This window comes from Carassius carassius, chromosome 46, assembly GCF_963082965.1.
Source record: "Carassius carassius chromosome 46, fCarCar2.1, whole genome shotgun sequence".
Lineage (NCBI taxonomy): Eukaryota > Metazoa > Chordata > Actinopteri > Cypriniformes > Cyprinidae > Carassius > Carassius carassius.
Window position 1 is genome coordinate 3,428,286 of NC_081800.1, and position 16,887 is coordinate 3,445,172.

At 41.9% G+C, this 16,887-nt stretch overlaps 1 protein-coding gene across 2 annotated transcripts in view; it reads right to left on the reverse strand.

Annotated features, from left to right (window-relative positions):
• LOC132129766 (pleckstrin homology domain-containing family G member 1-like) overlaps positions 1–16,887 on the reverse strand; it is a 51,345-nt gene that overhangs the window by 12,962 nt on the left and 21,496 nt on the right. For both annotated transcript variants that reach the window (XM_059541509.1, XM_059541508.1), the window contains 3 exons: positions 11,651–12,111; positions 7,437–7,537; positions 6,366–6,435 (listed from right to left, as the gene is read on the reverse strand). In XM_059541509.1, coding sequence (XP_059397492.1) covers positions 6,366–6,435; positions 7,437–7,537; positions 11,651–11,986 — 507 coding nt within the window. In that variant the 5' untranslated portion in view covers positions 11,987–12,111. The remainder of the gene's footprint in view (positions 1–6,365; positions 6,436–7,436; positions 7,538–11,650; positions 12,112–16,887) is intronic.

Genomic DNA, 16,887 nt, shown 5'->3' on the forward strand with positions numbered 1-16,887 from the left:
GTTTTGACCTGGCTTGTTTTGACTACGATTTGGATTACCAAATAAAGAACATACCTGCTATTGAATCTCTCTCTCCCTGTGTCTTACTGGATCGCGATCGTCACAGAAGGACTCCATCAAGACAAGATCCAGCGGTATGTTTGTTGGTGTTTCCTCCCCAGCCAGTATGGTGGAGCGGAGGGCAAAGTATTTAAAATTGATCATCCTCCGCCAAGAGGGCAATGAGGTGGGTGCCATGGCATGGGTGTTCTGGTCCCTGGCCGAGGGCATGGGATATAATGATGCGGCCCTTAAAGACACTTTCAATATCGGGCTGGATGACCCGGTTCCTCAAATTGAGATGAATCAGTTGGACGCCATTAATTTCTGGGAGTTTGTTTTTTACTTACGTCATCATCCTCTGTGGAATACCCCAGCCACACCTGTCTCTCCCGGTGGGATGGCCGATTCTAGACCGGGGTCTACAGACAGGAGGACCGCCAGCCCAGAGCCACAGCACAAGATGGCCACCAGCCCAGCGTCACAACGCAAGATGGCCGCCAGCCCAGCGCCACTGCCCAAGATGGCCGCCAGCCCAGCACCACTGCCCAAGATGGCCGCCAGCCCATCGCCACTGCCCAAGATGGCCACCGGCCCATTGCCACTGCCCAAGATGGCCGCCGGCCCAGAGTCATGGCACAAGATGGCTGCTTGTCCAGCGCCTCTGTACAGGATGACAGCCACAGTTGACCCTCCAGAGTTGAGTCAGGTTCCCGTTGACCCTCCAGAGTCGAGTCAGGTTCCTGTTGACCCTCCAGAGTCGAGTCAGGTTCCCGTTGACCCTCCAGAGTCGAGTCAGGTTCCCGTTGACCCTCCAGAGTCGAGTCAGGTTTCCGTTGACCTCCAGAGTCGAGTCAGGTTCCCGTTGACCCTCCAGAGTCGAGTCAGGTTTCCATTGACCTTCCAGTGTCAGGGCTAGTCACCGTTGACCTTCCAGAGTCAGGGCTAGTCACCGTTGACCCTCCAGAGTCAGGGCTAGTCACCGTTGACCTTCCAGAGTCAGGGCTAGTCACCGTTGACCTTCCAGAGTCAGGGCTAGTCACCGTTGACCTTCCAGAGTCAGGGCTAGTCACCGTTGACCTTCCAGAGTCAGGGCTAGTCACCGTTGACCCTCCAGAGTCAGGACTAGTCACCGTTGACCCTCCAGAGTCAGGACAAGTCACCGGTGAAATTCATGGACAAAGGCAAGTCACCAATGATCTTCATAGGGGAAAAAACAAGTCACCAGTATTCTTCATGAACACAGTCAAGTCACCATTGATCTTCGTGGGCAAAGTCAAGTCACCAGTGAAATTCATGGACAAGGGCAAGTCACCAATGATCTTCATGGGCAAAGTCCAGTCACCAGTACTCTTCATGAACAAGGTCAAGTAACCATTGGTCTACATGGGCAAGGTCAGGTCACCAGTGTTCTTCATGGGCAAGGTCAAGTCACCGACTACCTTCATGGGAAAAGGCATGTCACCTTTGATCTTCATGAACACATGCAAGTCACCAATGATCTTCATGAACAAAGGCAAGTCACCATTGATCTTCATGAACAAATGCAAGTCACCAATCATCTTCATGAACAAATGCAAGTCACCAATGATCTTAATGAGCAGAGTCAGGCCACCAATGATCTTCATGAGCAGAGTCAAGTCAGCATTGATCTTCTGGAATCCAGTCTAAACACCATGGGATTACCAGAGTCTCTCCACGTCTCTGCTGAACTACCAGAGCCTCTTCACGTCTCTGCTGAACTACTAGAGCCTCTTATCATCTCGGCTGAACTACCAGAGTCTCTCCTCGCCTCTGCGGAACTTCCAGAGCCTCGTCACGTCTCAGCCGAACTCTCTGAGCGCTCGACTGATCCTGTCGTGGCCACGGAGGCTACCCTTAACTTGTTCATGTTCTCTGTTTCAGACTTGCCTAACCAGACTTGCTCTCCTGTTAATTCGATCCCACTGTGGTGATCGTCTGCGCCGCCCTGGTGGGCTTCTGTCTCGACCACACGGATGTGGTGGTCTTCTGCTCCGCCCTGGGGGGCTTCTGTCTCGACCGCACAGATGCGGTGGTCTTCTGCGCTGCCCTGGTGGGCTTCTGTCTCGACCGCATGGATGCGGTGGTCTTCTGCGCTGCCTGGGTGGGCTTTTGTCCCGACCGCACAGATGCAGTGGTCTTCTGCGCCGCCCTGGTGGGCTTCTGTCTCGACCACACGGATGTGGTGTTCTTCTGCGCCGCATGGGTGGGCTTCTGTCCCGACCGCACGGATGCAGTGGTCTTCTGCGCCGCCCTGGTGGGCTTCTATCTCGACCACACGGATGTGGTGTTCTTCTGCGCCGCCCTGGTGGGCTTCTGTCTCGACCACATGGATATGGTGGTCTTCTGCGCCGCCCTGGTGGGCTTCTGTCTCGACCACATGGATATGGTGGTCTTCTGCTCCGCCCTGGTGGGCTTCAGTCTCGACCACACGGATGTGGTGGTCTTCTTCTATAACTATTATTTTGCATTATTGACACTGTTTTCCTAATGAATGTTGTTCAGTTGCTTTGACACAATGTATTTTGTTTAAAGCGCTATATAAATAAAGGTGACTTTGACTTTGACTTCTGCTCCGCCCTGGTGGGCTTCATGTTAGGTCCTTCCTGGACTTGTGTTTTGTGGTTGTTTTGTTTTTGTTCTTCTGTCTGTTTTCCACCTATGGACCTGGCCCTCCGTCCCTCCCCCTGATCCTCCGCCGGTCCACCTCCCTCCTGGGTTCCTTGTATTTGTCTTTCTCTTTGTTTGCCTCTAAGGACCCGGCCCTCCGTCCCTCCCCCTGATTCTCCGCCGGTCCACCTCCCTCCTGGACTCCTTGTTTTTGTCTCTGTTTCCCCATTTTACCTGGTTCTCTTGTCTCTGTTTCCCCATTTTACCTGGTCCTCTTGTCTCTGTTTCCCCATTTTAACTGGTCCTCTTGTCTCTGTTTCCCCATTTTACCTGGTCCTCTTGTTTCTGTTTCCCTATTTTACCTGGCCCTCCGTCCCTCCCCCTGGTCCTCCGCCGCTCCACCTCCCTCCTGGTCCCTTTGTGTCTTTTGTCTCTTATTGGGTTCGGGTGGAGCATCTGGCAGTGGAGGAGGGGGTAATGTCACGCTGTCTAGTCTCTGTTTCCCTGGGTGTCCACGAGTGGGCTCACTTCCCCTTAGGCACTTCACCGTAGGCACTACAATTCCCACTAGCCTTGTCCCTTCATCACAGTAATTGCACTCCTGCTAATTGCACCAGATGCCTTCACTTAATTGTCATTAGCCTCCCTATATTTACCAGTCCTTTCCTGTTGCCTGTATGGAGTCCTTTCCTTTCGTGATCCTGTCTTCTCGTCCTCCGAGATTCCGAGTTCCCGTTCCTGTTCCTTCCCTGTTTGTTTTTTGTTGGATTGTTTTCTGGTTTTGACCTGGCTTGTTCCGACTACGATTTGGATTACCCCAATAAAGAACATACCTGCTATTGGATCTCTCTCTCCCTGTGTCTTACTGGATCGAGATCGTCACACATACTCTCTTGTTGTTTAAAAGCCAGAACCTCAACCAGATGTGTGCTTACTGTTTGATAATGCTAAAGTTGTCTTCACGTGTACAAATGCATGTATAGATGTGAACAAAAACATTTAGCACTTATCACATGTCCTCCTATATTAAAATTAATGGACACTTTGTTTTGTGACAGATCTGTTAGCATATCATGCACTTTGGTGCAAATGAAACGCTGTATTGAATGATTAGCCTGCAGGACAAGTTGTGCCAATGCTGTGTAATATCCTTCTGTCTCAACTGAATAGCTGCAAACAGCAGGTGGATCATTTCTATTCTCAGAGAAACACATTGAGTCAGCATTTGTCCTTAACAGAGAGGAAGAGAAAGGCAGTGTTCTCGGGAAAGCTTTGATAGTAATCAGATGTAATAAAACCGCTCAGTCTTACTGGAATCCTGCAGCCCCTTTGTGTTTTTTATACTACAGAACTGGCTGAGTTACACACACACACACACACACACACACACACACCAGTAGCGTAGCCAGGAATCACAAAATAGGTGGGCCCAGAGAAAATCAGGTGGGCACAGCCTAAAATGCATCTGTTATCAAAATAGCCCAACACAACTACAGTACACCTGCTTCTTGAATACACCACAGTTTAATGAGAGCACAAGCATGTATCATGTCATCATAAGCAGTGTTAAGAACATAACTATAAGCATTTCCACTGCGCGCGCCCACACCACACACACACGCGCATCTGACAGATGCAAAAAACACCATCATTAAATCAGCAGGACAGTAGTGGACAGTGTGTAAAAACAATGCTTGGTCTGGCTCAGCGGCCACATAAACAACGTTATATAACAACATTAACTAGGCAACTAGTGTACATAGTGAACGTAGATTGGCTTACTTTTGATGCGCTTATAACAGGAGACGACGGGGCTTTGAGTTGAACACAGCAATGACTTCGTTATAGTCCAAGGATTCAGTCAATTCTCTCTCAAATGAGAGAAGGGACAAAGAGTTCAGTCTATGTGTCAACATTGTTGCTCTGATACTAGTTTTTATCCGATTTACAGTGGAAAAGAAACGTTCGACAGTACAGTTTGTTATTGGTACTGACTGATGGCTGAGGCTCCTGAACATCTGCATCATCTTCCTCCTGCGGCGGCCGTGGTCTTTTTGACACAAACTTTAATAAGTTACTCTGTTTCATTTTTCATACTTAGCTAAACTTCAGTGTCCCTCTGTGAAATGTGCACCACGTCGTTGTGAAGGGGGGATGGGCTGTTCGCAATCTGACGCGGGCATTTCATAATCACCATGACAACCAAACAAGAGTCAAGAAAAATTAAGATTTATTTTTATAGGTCAAGTATTGTGATAATTGCAACATAATTTACTCCTTCTGTTGCGATTATCACAATACTTGACCTATAAAAACAAATCTTAATGTTTCTTGATTCTTGTTTGGTTGTCATGGTGATGATGAAATGCCCGCATAGCGCATTTCGCAGTCAGATTGCGAACAGCCCATCCCCCCTTCACAACGACGAGCACATTTCACAGAGGGACACTGAAGTTTAGCTAAGTATGTTAAACTAAAATGAAACAGAGCAACTTACTAATGTTCGTGTCAAAAATACATTATTGTTGAATATTGTTAGGCTACATTGTGAGGCCAATGACTGGATGGGCCTGACTGACAGGTGGGTGGGCCCAGGCCCACCCAGGCCCACCCGTAGCAACGCGAGTGACACACACACACACAGTTCTGGGATTGTTTGCTAATAATGACTTACCTTCACTGACCAATATACACACACAACTAGCTTAATACACTGTAAACAGTGGGAACAGGCTATTTCTACCTGATTTGCATAGTAAAATATAGTAAAAAAATAATTAAAGATAAAAGGGACAGGAACTAAAGAGAGCGTTCAAGAGAAAATGGGAAGATAAATGCTACAATAATGTAAAATATGTGAAAAATAATGTGTTTTTGGAACAATCAAGTATGAAAACCTATTCTAGAACATAAAAAATAATAATAAAAGGGAATGAAATAAAAAGGACAAAAGCACATAACTAAATTACTAAAATTTAAATGATTTTTAGTCCAATGTAAACATAAAAATATTTAGATTTCCCTCATAAGCTCTTTTAACTATTGTTGCTGATAAATATCATGTTTTAATGTTCTAATTTCAAGTTTGTCAGCAAATAATGAGAAACACTGAACAGAAAGTGTGTGTCTGCATGTAAGCAAGTGTGTGAGAGTGTGTTTGAGAGCTGGGTAGAAGAGGAAGACAGGAAAGCCAGGGCTGTTTTCAGCGTCTCAGAGGAAACTATCAATGTGTTTTAAGCACCTCTCTCTGTTTTCTCAAATAAACCTCTGTTTCACGCTCAGGGCTGGCTTTATATGAGCTCTTGTAAGCCACAGTCATTTGCACTGTGTAAATTGTCAGCCCCCTGCTAACAGCACATTAGCACAACAATACCCTGAACAAAACAAAGCTATTATCACACAACACCGCAGGACAGAAAACCACACAAACCAGCTGCTGTTGATCCGCATGTATTAAAACATGAATCTACAGAGACACTTGAAGCTAATTCTAACACGTAATAGGCATAATAGTGTTGATTGTATGTGTGTGTGACCATAATTTCTTCATTTGTGTTTCACGGATGAAAGGCCTACGTGATGACCTGAAGGTGAGTAAATTATCATCAGATTTTCATTTTTGAGGGAGGTTTGTCAGTGCTGAAAAAAATAAACAATAAAATCAACAAATCACAAAGACAAGATGAGAGTTTTACCTTGGCTACGAAACACTTTGCAATGGCAACTGGGTTGGCGTTACACTTCTCCAGGTCATGAAGCAGATCACTGAAACACACACACACACACACACACACACACACACACACACACACACACACACACACACACAGAATGATTAAATATCATTACTCACATCCATTAAAGGCCTGAGCCATTATGAAACTATTCACATTGTCTTGCAATTCTGAGCTGCATTGTATGCCATGTTCTGTGAGGAAAGAGTCACTTCCATGAATTGAGCAGCACTTTGAATGCATGTGTGGTCACTTCAGCACTCTGTGTGTGTGGTGGATTCGTGTGTGTGTGTGTGTGTGTGGGCTGAATCCGAAGTGAGTCTGGCAAAATGTGCAGGTGTGTGTGTGGTCTGGAATGAGAGGAACTGAGGAAAGAGAGATTCTAAGATTCAGAGCGGACAGTCTAAAACAGAAGAGCTGTCCTCATCAAGACATTAAGGACAGCAAATGGGAGATGTTAAAAAAAATATTTAGTCGTCAACCTCAGAAGGTCAAACTAAATGTTATATAAGCTGTTTTCTTTTCATTATTTTTATTAATATGTAGCAAAACAATTTAAATAAATATTTAGCTTTGTGTAATATTCTGCCAATATTTTTTTAAAATACTTAAATTTTTTAAAATTGTTCTATTCTTCTACATTTATTTATGTTTCTTTCTTTCTTTCTTTCTTTCATGTTTAAAATGCATGTATCAAGTACAGTCAATCAACCCTGTTATGTTTTTTGTTTTTTGGGAAAATGTAAGTTCATAACCACAAGCCACAACTTCATCCCAACATAGCTGATAGATTAATGTATAGTATTACATCTGGTGTAGTTTTTTAATTTAATTTGAATTCATTCTGCTTAACAGATGTTTTTGGTCATTAAAATAAGTTTGAAAAAGCAAATCATCAAAAGAGTATTTTCAATCAAATTCTGTTATATGACTTAAGTGGTTGTAAAATATGAACAAAAGTCCACAAAGAAAGAAAATGGGCAACCCCCCGTTACATTTCTCTCAAGAGATGTTTTTGTTGCTAAAACGAACCTGTTGAAAAAGTAGATCTCACGGATGTTTCCAAATAAAGCATTCCTCTCTTCATCCCCCAGCAGCAGAAGAGACTGATTGCTGATGCACTCCAGGTAATCCTGCAGAGAAACAGATGAAGCATCAAACAGAGCGCCCCGTCCACTGACTGGCTTCATGTTGTTCAGCGTTTGACGTATTTGGACAGACAGCCCTGCTTCAACTCTCACATCTGACATTGACTTCTCCACATCAATGGATCAGCGGTTTTCTTGTGGAGTTACTTACAGTAAGCATTGAAAGATGACCATGGAAATTGTGTGTATATGTAGATTTTATTAACCCCTAAAACCTTTTGTTATAACTTCCATCAGGAGGTCAAGGCTTAAATAGGGGTCAATAGGGGTCAACTTGGTTGACGCACTACTACAAATAAAGGACCCAAAAAGTTTTAAAACGGAGCAGAACATAAGGTGGGGGGAAAGCAAGACATCGTCTAAATCAGCTAAATTAAAATGAGTTCAACATGGCCATGATTTACCTAAAACTGGCCTTGTTTAAACAAAGCTGAAGTATGCAGTTTTTGTGGTACCAGAGAATTATGCATGGTCTCAAGCCTCAAACCCTTCAAATACTCCCCCGTCTTCTGCTGGTCCATTCCTTCCACATACATGTTTGAGTCAATGACTGCAGTCTTATTTGGTGCTGCCAGTGATGCAGAAATGAAACACTTTAAGTTTCATAAAGATATTATCGTGTTCTAGTTCTGCAGAAACATACATATGATATATGACTCTGACATACACAGATATAAGCACAGCATGTCAGAATCTGTAGCTCCTGCTCCGCCCTGCATCTGAATGTCTCTGGCTTCGGTTGACAGATGAGATAAGTGATTCTCTCACTCTGACAAAAATCTTTACCTGAACACCCTCAGGCAGTGTAAGATAACCATTCTGTGTGGAAAACACAACCTGTGTCAACAGCCCGTGCACACATAAAGACAGACAGAGAGCCGGGGTTAAACCTGTAAAATAAAGATGGTTTCATCCCAGGAAAAAAAAATACAAATCAACATTATCAGCAACAAAGCGTTCTACACTGGAAGTACCTGCTTTGCTTTCTTTGAGTATGCTGCTTTTCTATTTACTTGTAGAAAAAAATGTCAAGTTACAAACATTCTAAAGCGGAACTTTGAGCTCCAGCTTTGTGACCCCAACAGACATTCTGTGTGTATTGTCTATTAGGCTACGGTTACACAACAACGGTGTAGTCAAAAATGGAAACGTCTTTCCCTTGGGTTTTTAAAAAGTTTCACGTAAACAAGACAACATGATTAACATTTACACATATCCGTGAAAACGGCTAAAAATGCAGTATTACGTATGCCAGGCCAGTAGCTGGCGCTGTCCCCTTGTTAGTAAACAAGGAAGTGATGGTTATATGTTGTATATGATGCGTCTCCGCCGTTGGTTGTAATATTGAAGTAAATCCACACTTAGCTGGAGAAGCGTCAGCAAACTCTTGAGCAGCAGCAACAGTACCATGTACTCTGCCATTGTTGTGTATGTTTGTTCGCACTTGCCTTTAAAATCAACACGTATTTCACATCTCTACATACCTAATACGTATTACACATGCGCTTGACATATAGTGGCACCATAAGCATAAAAAATTCCCATGTTTGGCTGAAAACGTTGTTGTGTAAACGGCCCCTTAGATGATGTGTTCAATCATAAGTGTCCTGATGTGGCGAACAGCTGCTGGAAACCCCGCTCTGCACATTTAGTTTGTTTCCCCTCACTTCAGATATTTGTTCTGTTTGACCGTTAAGTGTCCTGCGAAGTGGATATCACAGGATATTAAGAACTCTAGAAAACTCCATATTAAAGATCTGTGACAACTACTAACCTCCTAGCAACGCAAACATAACCGTCCAGAACACCCTAGCAACCACCTGGAACTCTTTTTTAACAACCGCCTAGGAGTGCCCTAGCAACCACCCAGGTTACCATAGCAACTGCCTAGCAACCACACAGGATAACTTAGCAACCACCTAGCAACACCATAGCAACCACCCAGAACACCTTAGCAACCGCCTAGCAATGCCTTAGCAACCATGTAGCAACACCATAGCAACCATTAGAACATCCTAGGCAACCACCTAATAACAACTCTTAACACCCTAGCAACACCTATCTGCACACTAGCAACTGCCTAGAAACATCCTAGCAACCGACTGCCGAGTTTTGCCACTGCAGTTATAGTTTTAGTAATTTTAGTAACAGTACTTTAGTAATTAAAAAAAAAAAATCTAATATTTATATTTTATTCAAAGTATTTTTTATGTTTAAAAGTATTAATAGTTAATAGTTTTGGCTTTAGTTTCAGTTAACAATAACAACACTGACAAGCAGTAACAACTCAATGTAAAATGAAAATATGTTGCCTTCACTTCACAAGCACACGTTTTCAATGGTCTCATGTGCTAACAGAATGGTTTCTTTCAGTTGTTTTGCTAACCCTCTTTCCTCTCCTTTATCTGTCCCCTCCATCCATCCTGCCTGCTTTCCTTTTCTTTCATTCTCTCCTCAATCCATCCATCATTCTCTTAGTGCCGGGGGCCTGTGAATGTGTTTGTATGGAGGAGTAGGTGGGGAAGGGGGCTGAGACCCTCTAAAACTCTCTATCCCCACATTAACAGAGAAAGAGTGAGAAAATCAGAGCAAGGGTGAGAGGAAGAGTTTAGTATTCATCTCCTCGCACCTAGGTCAAATGACAGCCATGTGCACTTTACATTTGACAGCTGTATAAATCATGCACAAAGAAACACACACACATGCCTCTTACTCAAGGAGCATCAGTAGTTGGAGCCTCATGTTTTATGGGGAGTGCTGTTTTAAGGTTCAAGGTTTGAGCTCAAGTATGGGAAACCATACACTGGACACTCACTACCATTTGTTTCCTTGAGCAAAGCACTTCACCCAAAAATAAACTTTATGTCAAAATTTACTCATTAACTTGTTATTCAGAATTCAGACTTTCTTTCATGGAAATGAAAATGTAATGTTCTGAAGAAAGTTGTGTGCTGGACAAGATCTATAATGATGTAATTACAGACATAAAAGTAGACCATATGACATCATGTGCTATAATCCATGGAACTGAATTTCTATTTTTGATATCAGTGACAATCATAACATATATAAATATACAATCACAACAATTTAAGTCTGAAAATGCAGAATTGTAATGAGATCTGAGTTTCTGTGATGACTTTCAGTGAAGAGTAACTCTCAGAAGTTCATGACTTCAGAAAACAAACAATATATTGTGCAAATTTAGTATCTTTTGCAGCTTGACATTATGAATAATCATCCACTTACTATGCATGGAAAAAGACAGCATGAAAATGATTCTGTGTTCTGTGGAAGTCAAACAAGAAGTCAAACAGCTTTGGACCAACATGGGAATCAATAAAGGATTACCAATATTTGTCTCATTAACAGGTCATGACAAAATTGTTTGTTAATGAAGTTTTTTTTTATTATTTAATCAGTGACAGTGAAGCAAAAAATGCAAATTATGGAAATAAGTTTAATTAAACATGCTGTTGACAAAAATATGACAAGAATGAATAATACCTATAGATATTAGTAATGCACTAGCGATTTCTTTTTCGAATGTTTTTGCTAAATGTCAATACTTTTAAATTAAGATAAGACAAGGCTTAACATAGACAAGGCTTAAGCATAGTCCCAGACTAAAATGCATGTCTGAGCTGTATTAACTGAATTAAACTTGCAATGGCATATCTCAAAATATGTCAGTGCGATTGTTTTGTCTCAAGATGAACAACAGAAATGTTTTTTCCTAAGACATTTAAAAAAAAAAAATCTACTTAAATGTCCTAACTGAACTATAGCCTAATCCTGGCTTAATATAATCTATAATGTTTGAATATTTGGTTTCATTTAGCACTTTTTCATCCAAAAACATTATTTTAATCTAACGTTAAAATAAAATAGCATGCCGTTATTTAGTCACATATTGACTAGATGTAACTGAAATCCAAAAACAGAATAAAACAACACAACAAAAAGTAAAAAAAAAAACTTTCATAATGATACATTTTTAGGGGACTATTCCTTTAAATGTAGCTTGTTACCTTGAGTAAGCAATCTGCTGAATGTCTCTCTCAGAAAGTGACTGCACATGCTTTGTGTCTTTCTTACCTGGACTATACTTTGAAGGTCCTGGACGTAGGTTTTTTCTGTTTCAAGGATTTCCTCCACCACTCGGTCCACATACTGGACTTTACGTCCTTCCGGTGACTGAATATCTGCATCGCTCTGATTGGTCGGTGTAGGTGTTTGTCTTCCTGTCTCCTCCTCCTCTAGCTGTTGGGCAGGCACCAGCTCCAGTCGGATGGCTCCAGAATCATGATCCCTCTCGGGGGCGGAGCCTAATACCGGCCGCCCCCCCAGCGAGCAGTGACTGTCACGGGAGGAGGCGGATGAAGAGGTGGAGCCGTAGCTCACCGGACGCTCGTTGCAGTGCGTGGAGTCCATGCTGCGTGAGGAGCAATATCTCAGAGCAGAGTTTCTGATGGGACCACCTGCCTGGCTTAGGACCGGCCCTCCAACAGGGACCTCCGGCAGTGGCGGTAAAACATCAGTGGAGAATGGATAATCTTCTGAAAGATAAAAAGGGGTTATACATTAGTTCAGTGTTCCACAACTCAGTAAATAATGGCATATTGCATCTGATGAAGTATCGTTTCAAATTATATTTAAAAATATTAAAAAACTGAAAATAAACCAACATATGTGTCACATTCTGTGTGGGAAAAGAAAGTATCATTACTTTTGAAGGCGAACAGCAGTTTTACTGTAGCGTTAAAATCTATTTTTAACAACAATGTTTTAAAAATAATAATAATAATTTTAACACCACCAACTCTTTGCTCAACTTGATAATATATATCTTAACATCAAGAACATCCAGGTAAACAAGAACACTAAGTAAGGTTTATTGCTCTACCTCCCTCACACCTTCCTCACATGCTTGCTTACTGACTAGTTCGCTATGATTGCTTAGCATCACAACAATTGTTAATTATCTCGCATACAAACACCCCAAGTAATAGTCCCATACACTGTCTATTCCTTGTCATCTGCGTTGACCTAAAACTTTGACTTTTCATTACTTTTTGAAGTATTAAAATCATTCTTTGTCCATTATGGCAGCCCAATGCAATATGCATATTCGGATTTATACATTTGAGGAATTTTGATAAATTAGCATGCAGCACTTTCATTCTTAAAGGGATTACAAAAGAAGGTATTATGAAGAATATTCTGAAACACATGCTGGTCCCCATACTATCATTGTATGGTCCCCATGATTTTTTTTTTTCTATACTCATGCTATGAAAGCTAATAGCTACTGGCAACTTTTGGGTTTTTGGGTGAACTGTCCCTTTAAATGGACTCCTGATTCATGTTGAACACAAAATTATAACCAAAAATCCCACACACTGCAACTTATATATTTGTTTCCCACAGACTTAGATCTCGAGGGGGAACTTGCACACAAAAACATTAGGAGAAACCCACAGAAATTTCTAGCATTCCTGTGTAATAATTGCAGTAGTACACACTCAAACAACACACACTTAGGATGCTTTCACATTTCTAGTTCGGTTCATTTGGTCCGAACCAAGGGCAAACAATTATACATTGTAGCATTTTTCAGCTTTTTTATGTTCCTTTTCACACCACACTGATTGCTTTGGTCCGAACCAGTTTAAACGAACCAAAATGCAGTCACATGACAACATCCACATCACTCATTGGCCATGACGTGTTTCCTAAACTGCTTTTCGATTGGTCAGAATTTACGTGCGGGAAAATTCCAACATAAGAGGAAAAGCCAGCAAACAACACGGAGACAACACAACTATGGAGAGACGACTGCGCGGGCTGGTTTTGTCCCTGGCCATAATCTATTACATTGTTGTATAAACCACAATATGCATGCAACAATACATTTCTATAATGAAGTGCGGATGCAGCTTGAAAACAACGTTCTAATGCACTGCAAACGGCGAACGGGCATCGCTCGTAACTTCAAGTAGATGCGTGCATTAATTCTTCTTAACTGCTCATGGTCATCTGACCAAATTTCTATGAGGCTCTGCACCTCCTCACTACTCCAAGTTTTTCCACGAGCTGCCATGCTAAAGTGCAAACTGTCAACAAACACTTCCTCATCCCATAATGCACAGCGCAGCTGACTACGGCAGCTGGTTTAGTCCAAAAATGATCAGTACTTTTTGCAGTTGTGTCTGTTCGAGGTTCTCACCACAAAAGAAATCGCTCCAGAGTTCATTTGAAAGCGTACCGAGACCACCTCTTCAAGCAGGTCTCGGTACGCTTGTTTGGTCCGCTTTTGGTGCGCACCCGAGTGTGATTGCTGCTTTTACACCTGCCCAATCGAACCGCACCAAACGGGGAAACTAACTCTGGTACGATTCAACCGAACTAAATGAGACAGGTGTGAAAGCACCCTTAAAATGACTCTGGGTTTGTCTTTCAGACAACTCTGCTGGGCTCTCTCTGTTCCTGTTTTGCGTTGTACACAATTTAAGAGAAAGCTAAAAGTGTACTTTTAAGTAGCTATAACTATTCTTATCTCACCAGTCTCACTGTCCCGTTATCCCATACTAACATAGTAACACACCAATAGTAAAACCAAGAACTTGTGGTTTTATGGGTGATTCTACACATTTGCTAATGTTTTTTTAGCATAATACTAGGTGATTAATGGGGGACTTGGGACAGTAAACACTGAACAAAACCCTAGAAACCACTCAAATGACCCTAGCAGCCACATAGCAAACTTCACACCATCTAAGCATTTTGGTGTGTGAGCAACAAGGCAAGCACCATTCAGATTTTCTTTAGAAAGCATAAAACCATTGTGTTTATTTAATTTTGCGAGCTTTTACTGCAATAGGTAGATTTCACGCGTCTTTGATTTTGGGTTTGATTCAGTTGTATCTTAAAACAGTAGCCCAACAGTTAAGGTTGCCACCCGTCCCTTAAAATACAGAATCGTCCTATATTTGCGTCCCATTATGAATCAATACGGGATGGAGTTGTCTTCAATGCAGCATCTCATGCAGATCATCCCACCGGCATTTTGTGAAGACTCGTCCTATTCTGCCCCTGATTGAGTAAGACTTGCTGCCATTATTTGATTGTTTGGTTTGTTTCAGGTTCACGGCCAATCAGAGTCAGAGGAGGGCGGGTCTCTTGGCACAGAGTCAATTTGATGTATTACAGTTAAAGTGTACAGTCAGAGACATAAGCATTATTTTAATAAGAGATAAGAGAGATATATTTAATAAAATATAAAAATATAGTGCCTATATGAAGCAAATAAACAACTTAACTAATTTAAATGATTGCATTATTCAATAGGCTACTGTAGAATTAACAATACACTTTATAAAATAGATTAATTTACCAATAATAATAAAAACTAAATTGTGTGTTTTTCATGAATTTAGAAATGTTTGTAGATCGGTTATTTATTATGTGGTGTTACTGTCTGCAAACAATGACAAATATTTTATCCAAAATCTGTGTTCATGCCACCTTATACAATTACTAAAGTTCAATAGCAATTCATATTTTTATGAAAACATGTTTTAAGTTTTGATTTACCACCACTGGCACGTCATCGGACCTGTGGTCATCGTGGCCCCAAGGGGTGTCCCCCCCAGGCGTCCCTTATTTTTCTGTATTCAAGGTAGCAACTCTACCACCAGTTGATGGTCACTCATCACATCACTCAGTGAATTACCATGGAATACACACACACAGAGAGAGAGAGAGAGACTTTCATAAAAGGTTAAGGCCAGCTAGCACTGAAAGAGAGAGGCTTTAATGAGCAGATTAATGTGTAATAGAGACATTTTACTCTATGGGTGAAATGAAAGCGAGCTTTGTGTGACCATGTGTGTGTGTGTGTGTGTGTGTGTGTGTGTGTGTGTGATTGTGTGTGGTTGTAGACTGTCTATTGTGAGACTAACTAACACAACATTGTAAGATCATCCAGACGCACCCACTCCACACACACTAGCACAGGTGTGCACACACAATCAACTCAGTGTAACATGGTCATTTTTACCCTCCGTTAACACAATAGGTAGATTACTGCAGTGAAAAGTGGTAAGCAATATACATATGGGACAAAGTGAAGCATTGAATTACAATATATCATCCAGTGTGCACCAAATCACATCATGGAAGCCAGTCAGATGCAACAAGTACTCTCTCTCTGACAACAAAACCATATAAAGGGTTTCCAGGGAATCAAAGACTTTCTTTTTGTCTTGCAGTCAACCACATGTCTCCTTCTCAGCTGCCAGTTATGAATAATCACCGTCATCACTCACTCAACATGGAGCCGTCTATATTATCCAGGGCCCCAGAGCAAAGCCACATGATTGGTTCTTGATTGTTTGGGCCAGGCTGTGATTGGTTAATTCCCCTGCATGGCAAACTCACACACTGACCCACTTTCACGAGACACACGCAAAGTGAGATGCAGTAATCGAGTAAACACGCATGCTTGTGTGCTGCATATTTATTTCAGTTGAACTCTTGAACAGATGAATGGATACGTCTGTTTATGTTAGAGACTTTATTCATGTTTCATGCATCAGGTTCACTGCACACTGATTGTGTGTTTTGGTGGGTGGGGTTGTGTTCAAGTAAAATGAACTTCTGTGGGTGTGTCTGTACACTGTTCATGCATGAGTTTGTCCGTTGCATGCTGTGTTTATCTTACAGGTGAGATTCAGTTGGAAACTTCTTCATGATGTTTTACCTATTAAAAATCTAAAAGTCAGCACGCTGTTGCTCCCAAATATGCACACCACAAACATGACGTGTCTTCATAATATCACCCAGTATAAATGGGTTTTTATAAATGAATTTATAAAATTCAGGAAGGATGTCCCTTGCAAGGGGATCATCTTTTTCCCCAACAACTGTTGCACAAGGGGATGTGGCCAATATTAGCTCAAGAAGTATGCATGGACTTTGAAAATCCACCAGACATAGTAAATCATCTGGGCACCTTCAGCATTCTAATACTAATCTTACACACTAAACCATCCCAGACTGACAAAAGGAGTGGAGTTCAGCAGCTCAGGTGTCAGCCTGGTAACACAGCACACAAAGTTCAGTCACTTTCAAGTTTTACGTCAGTTGCCACTGACCATTAGAAGAACAGCCTATGATTATGTATCATCACACGGGCTTGCCAGCTTGAATGAAAACATATGAGAGAGACAATAAGTTCTACAACCACAAATGCATCACGGCACAGATTTGAATAGTGCAGTCTAAAGAATAAATTGGACACTTATGAGATGCATTTCAGTTAGGATTCTGCT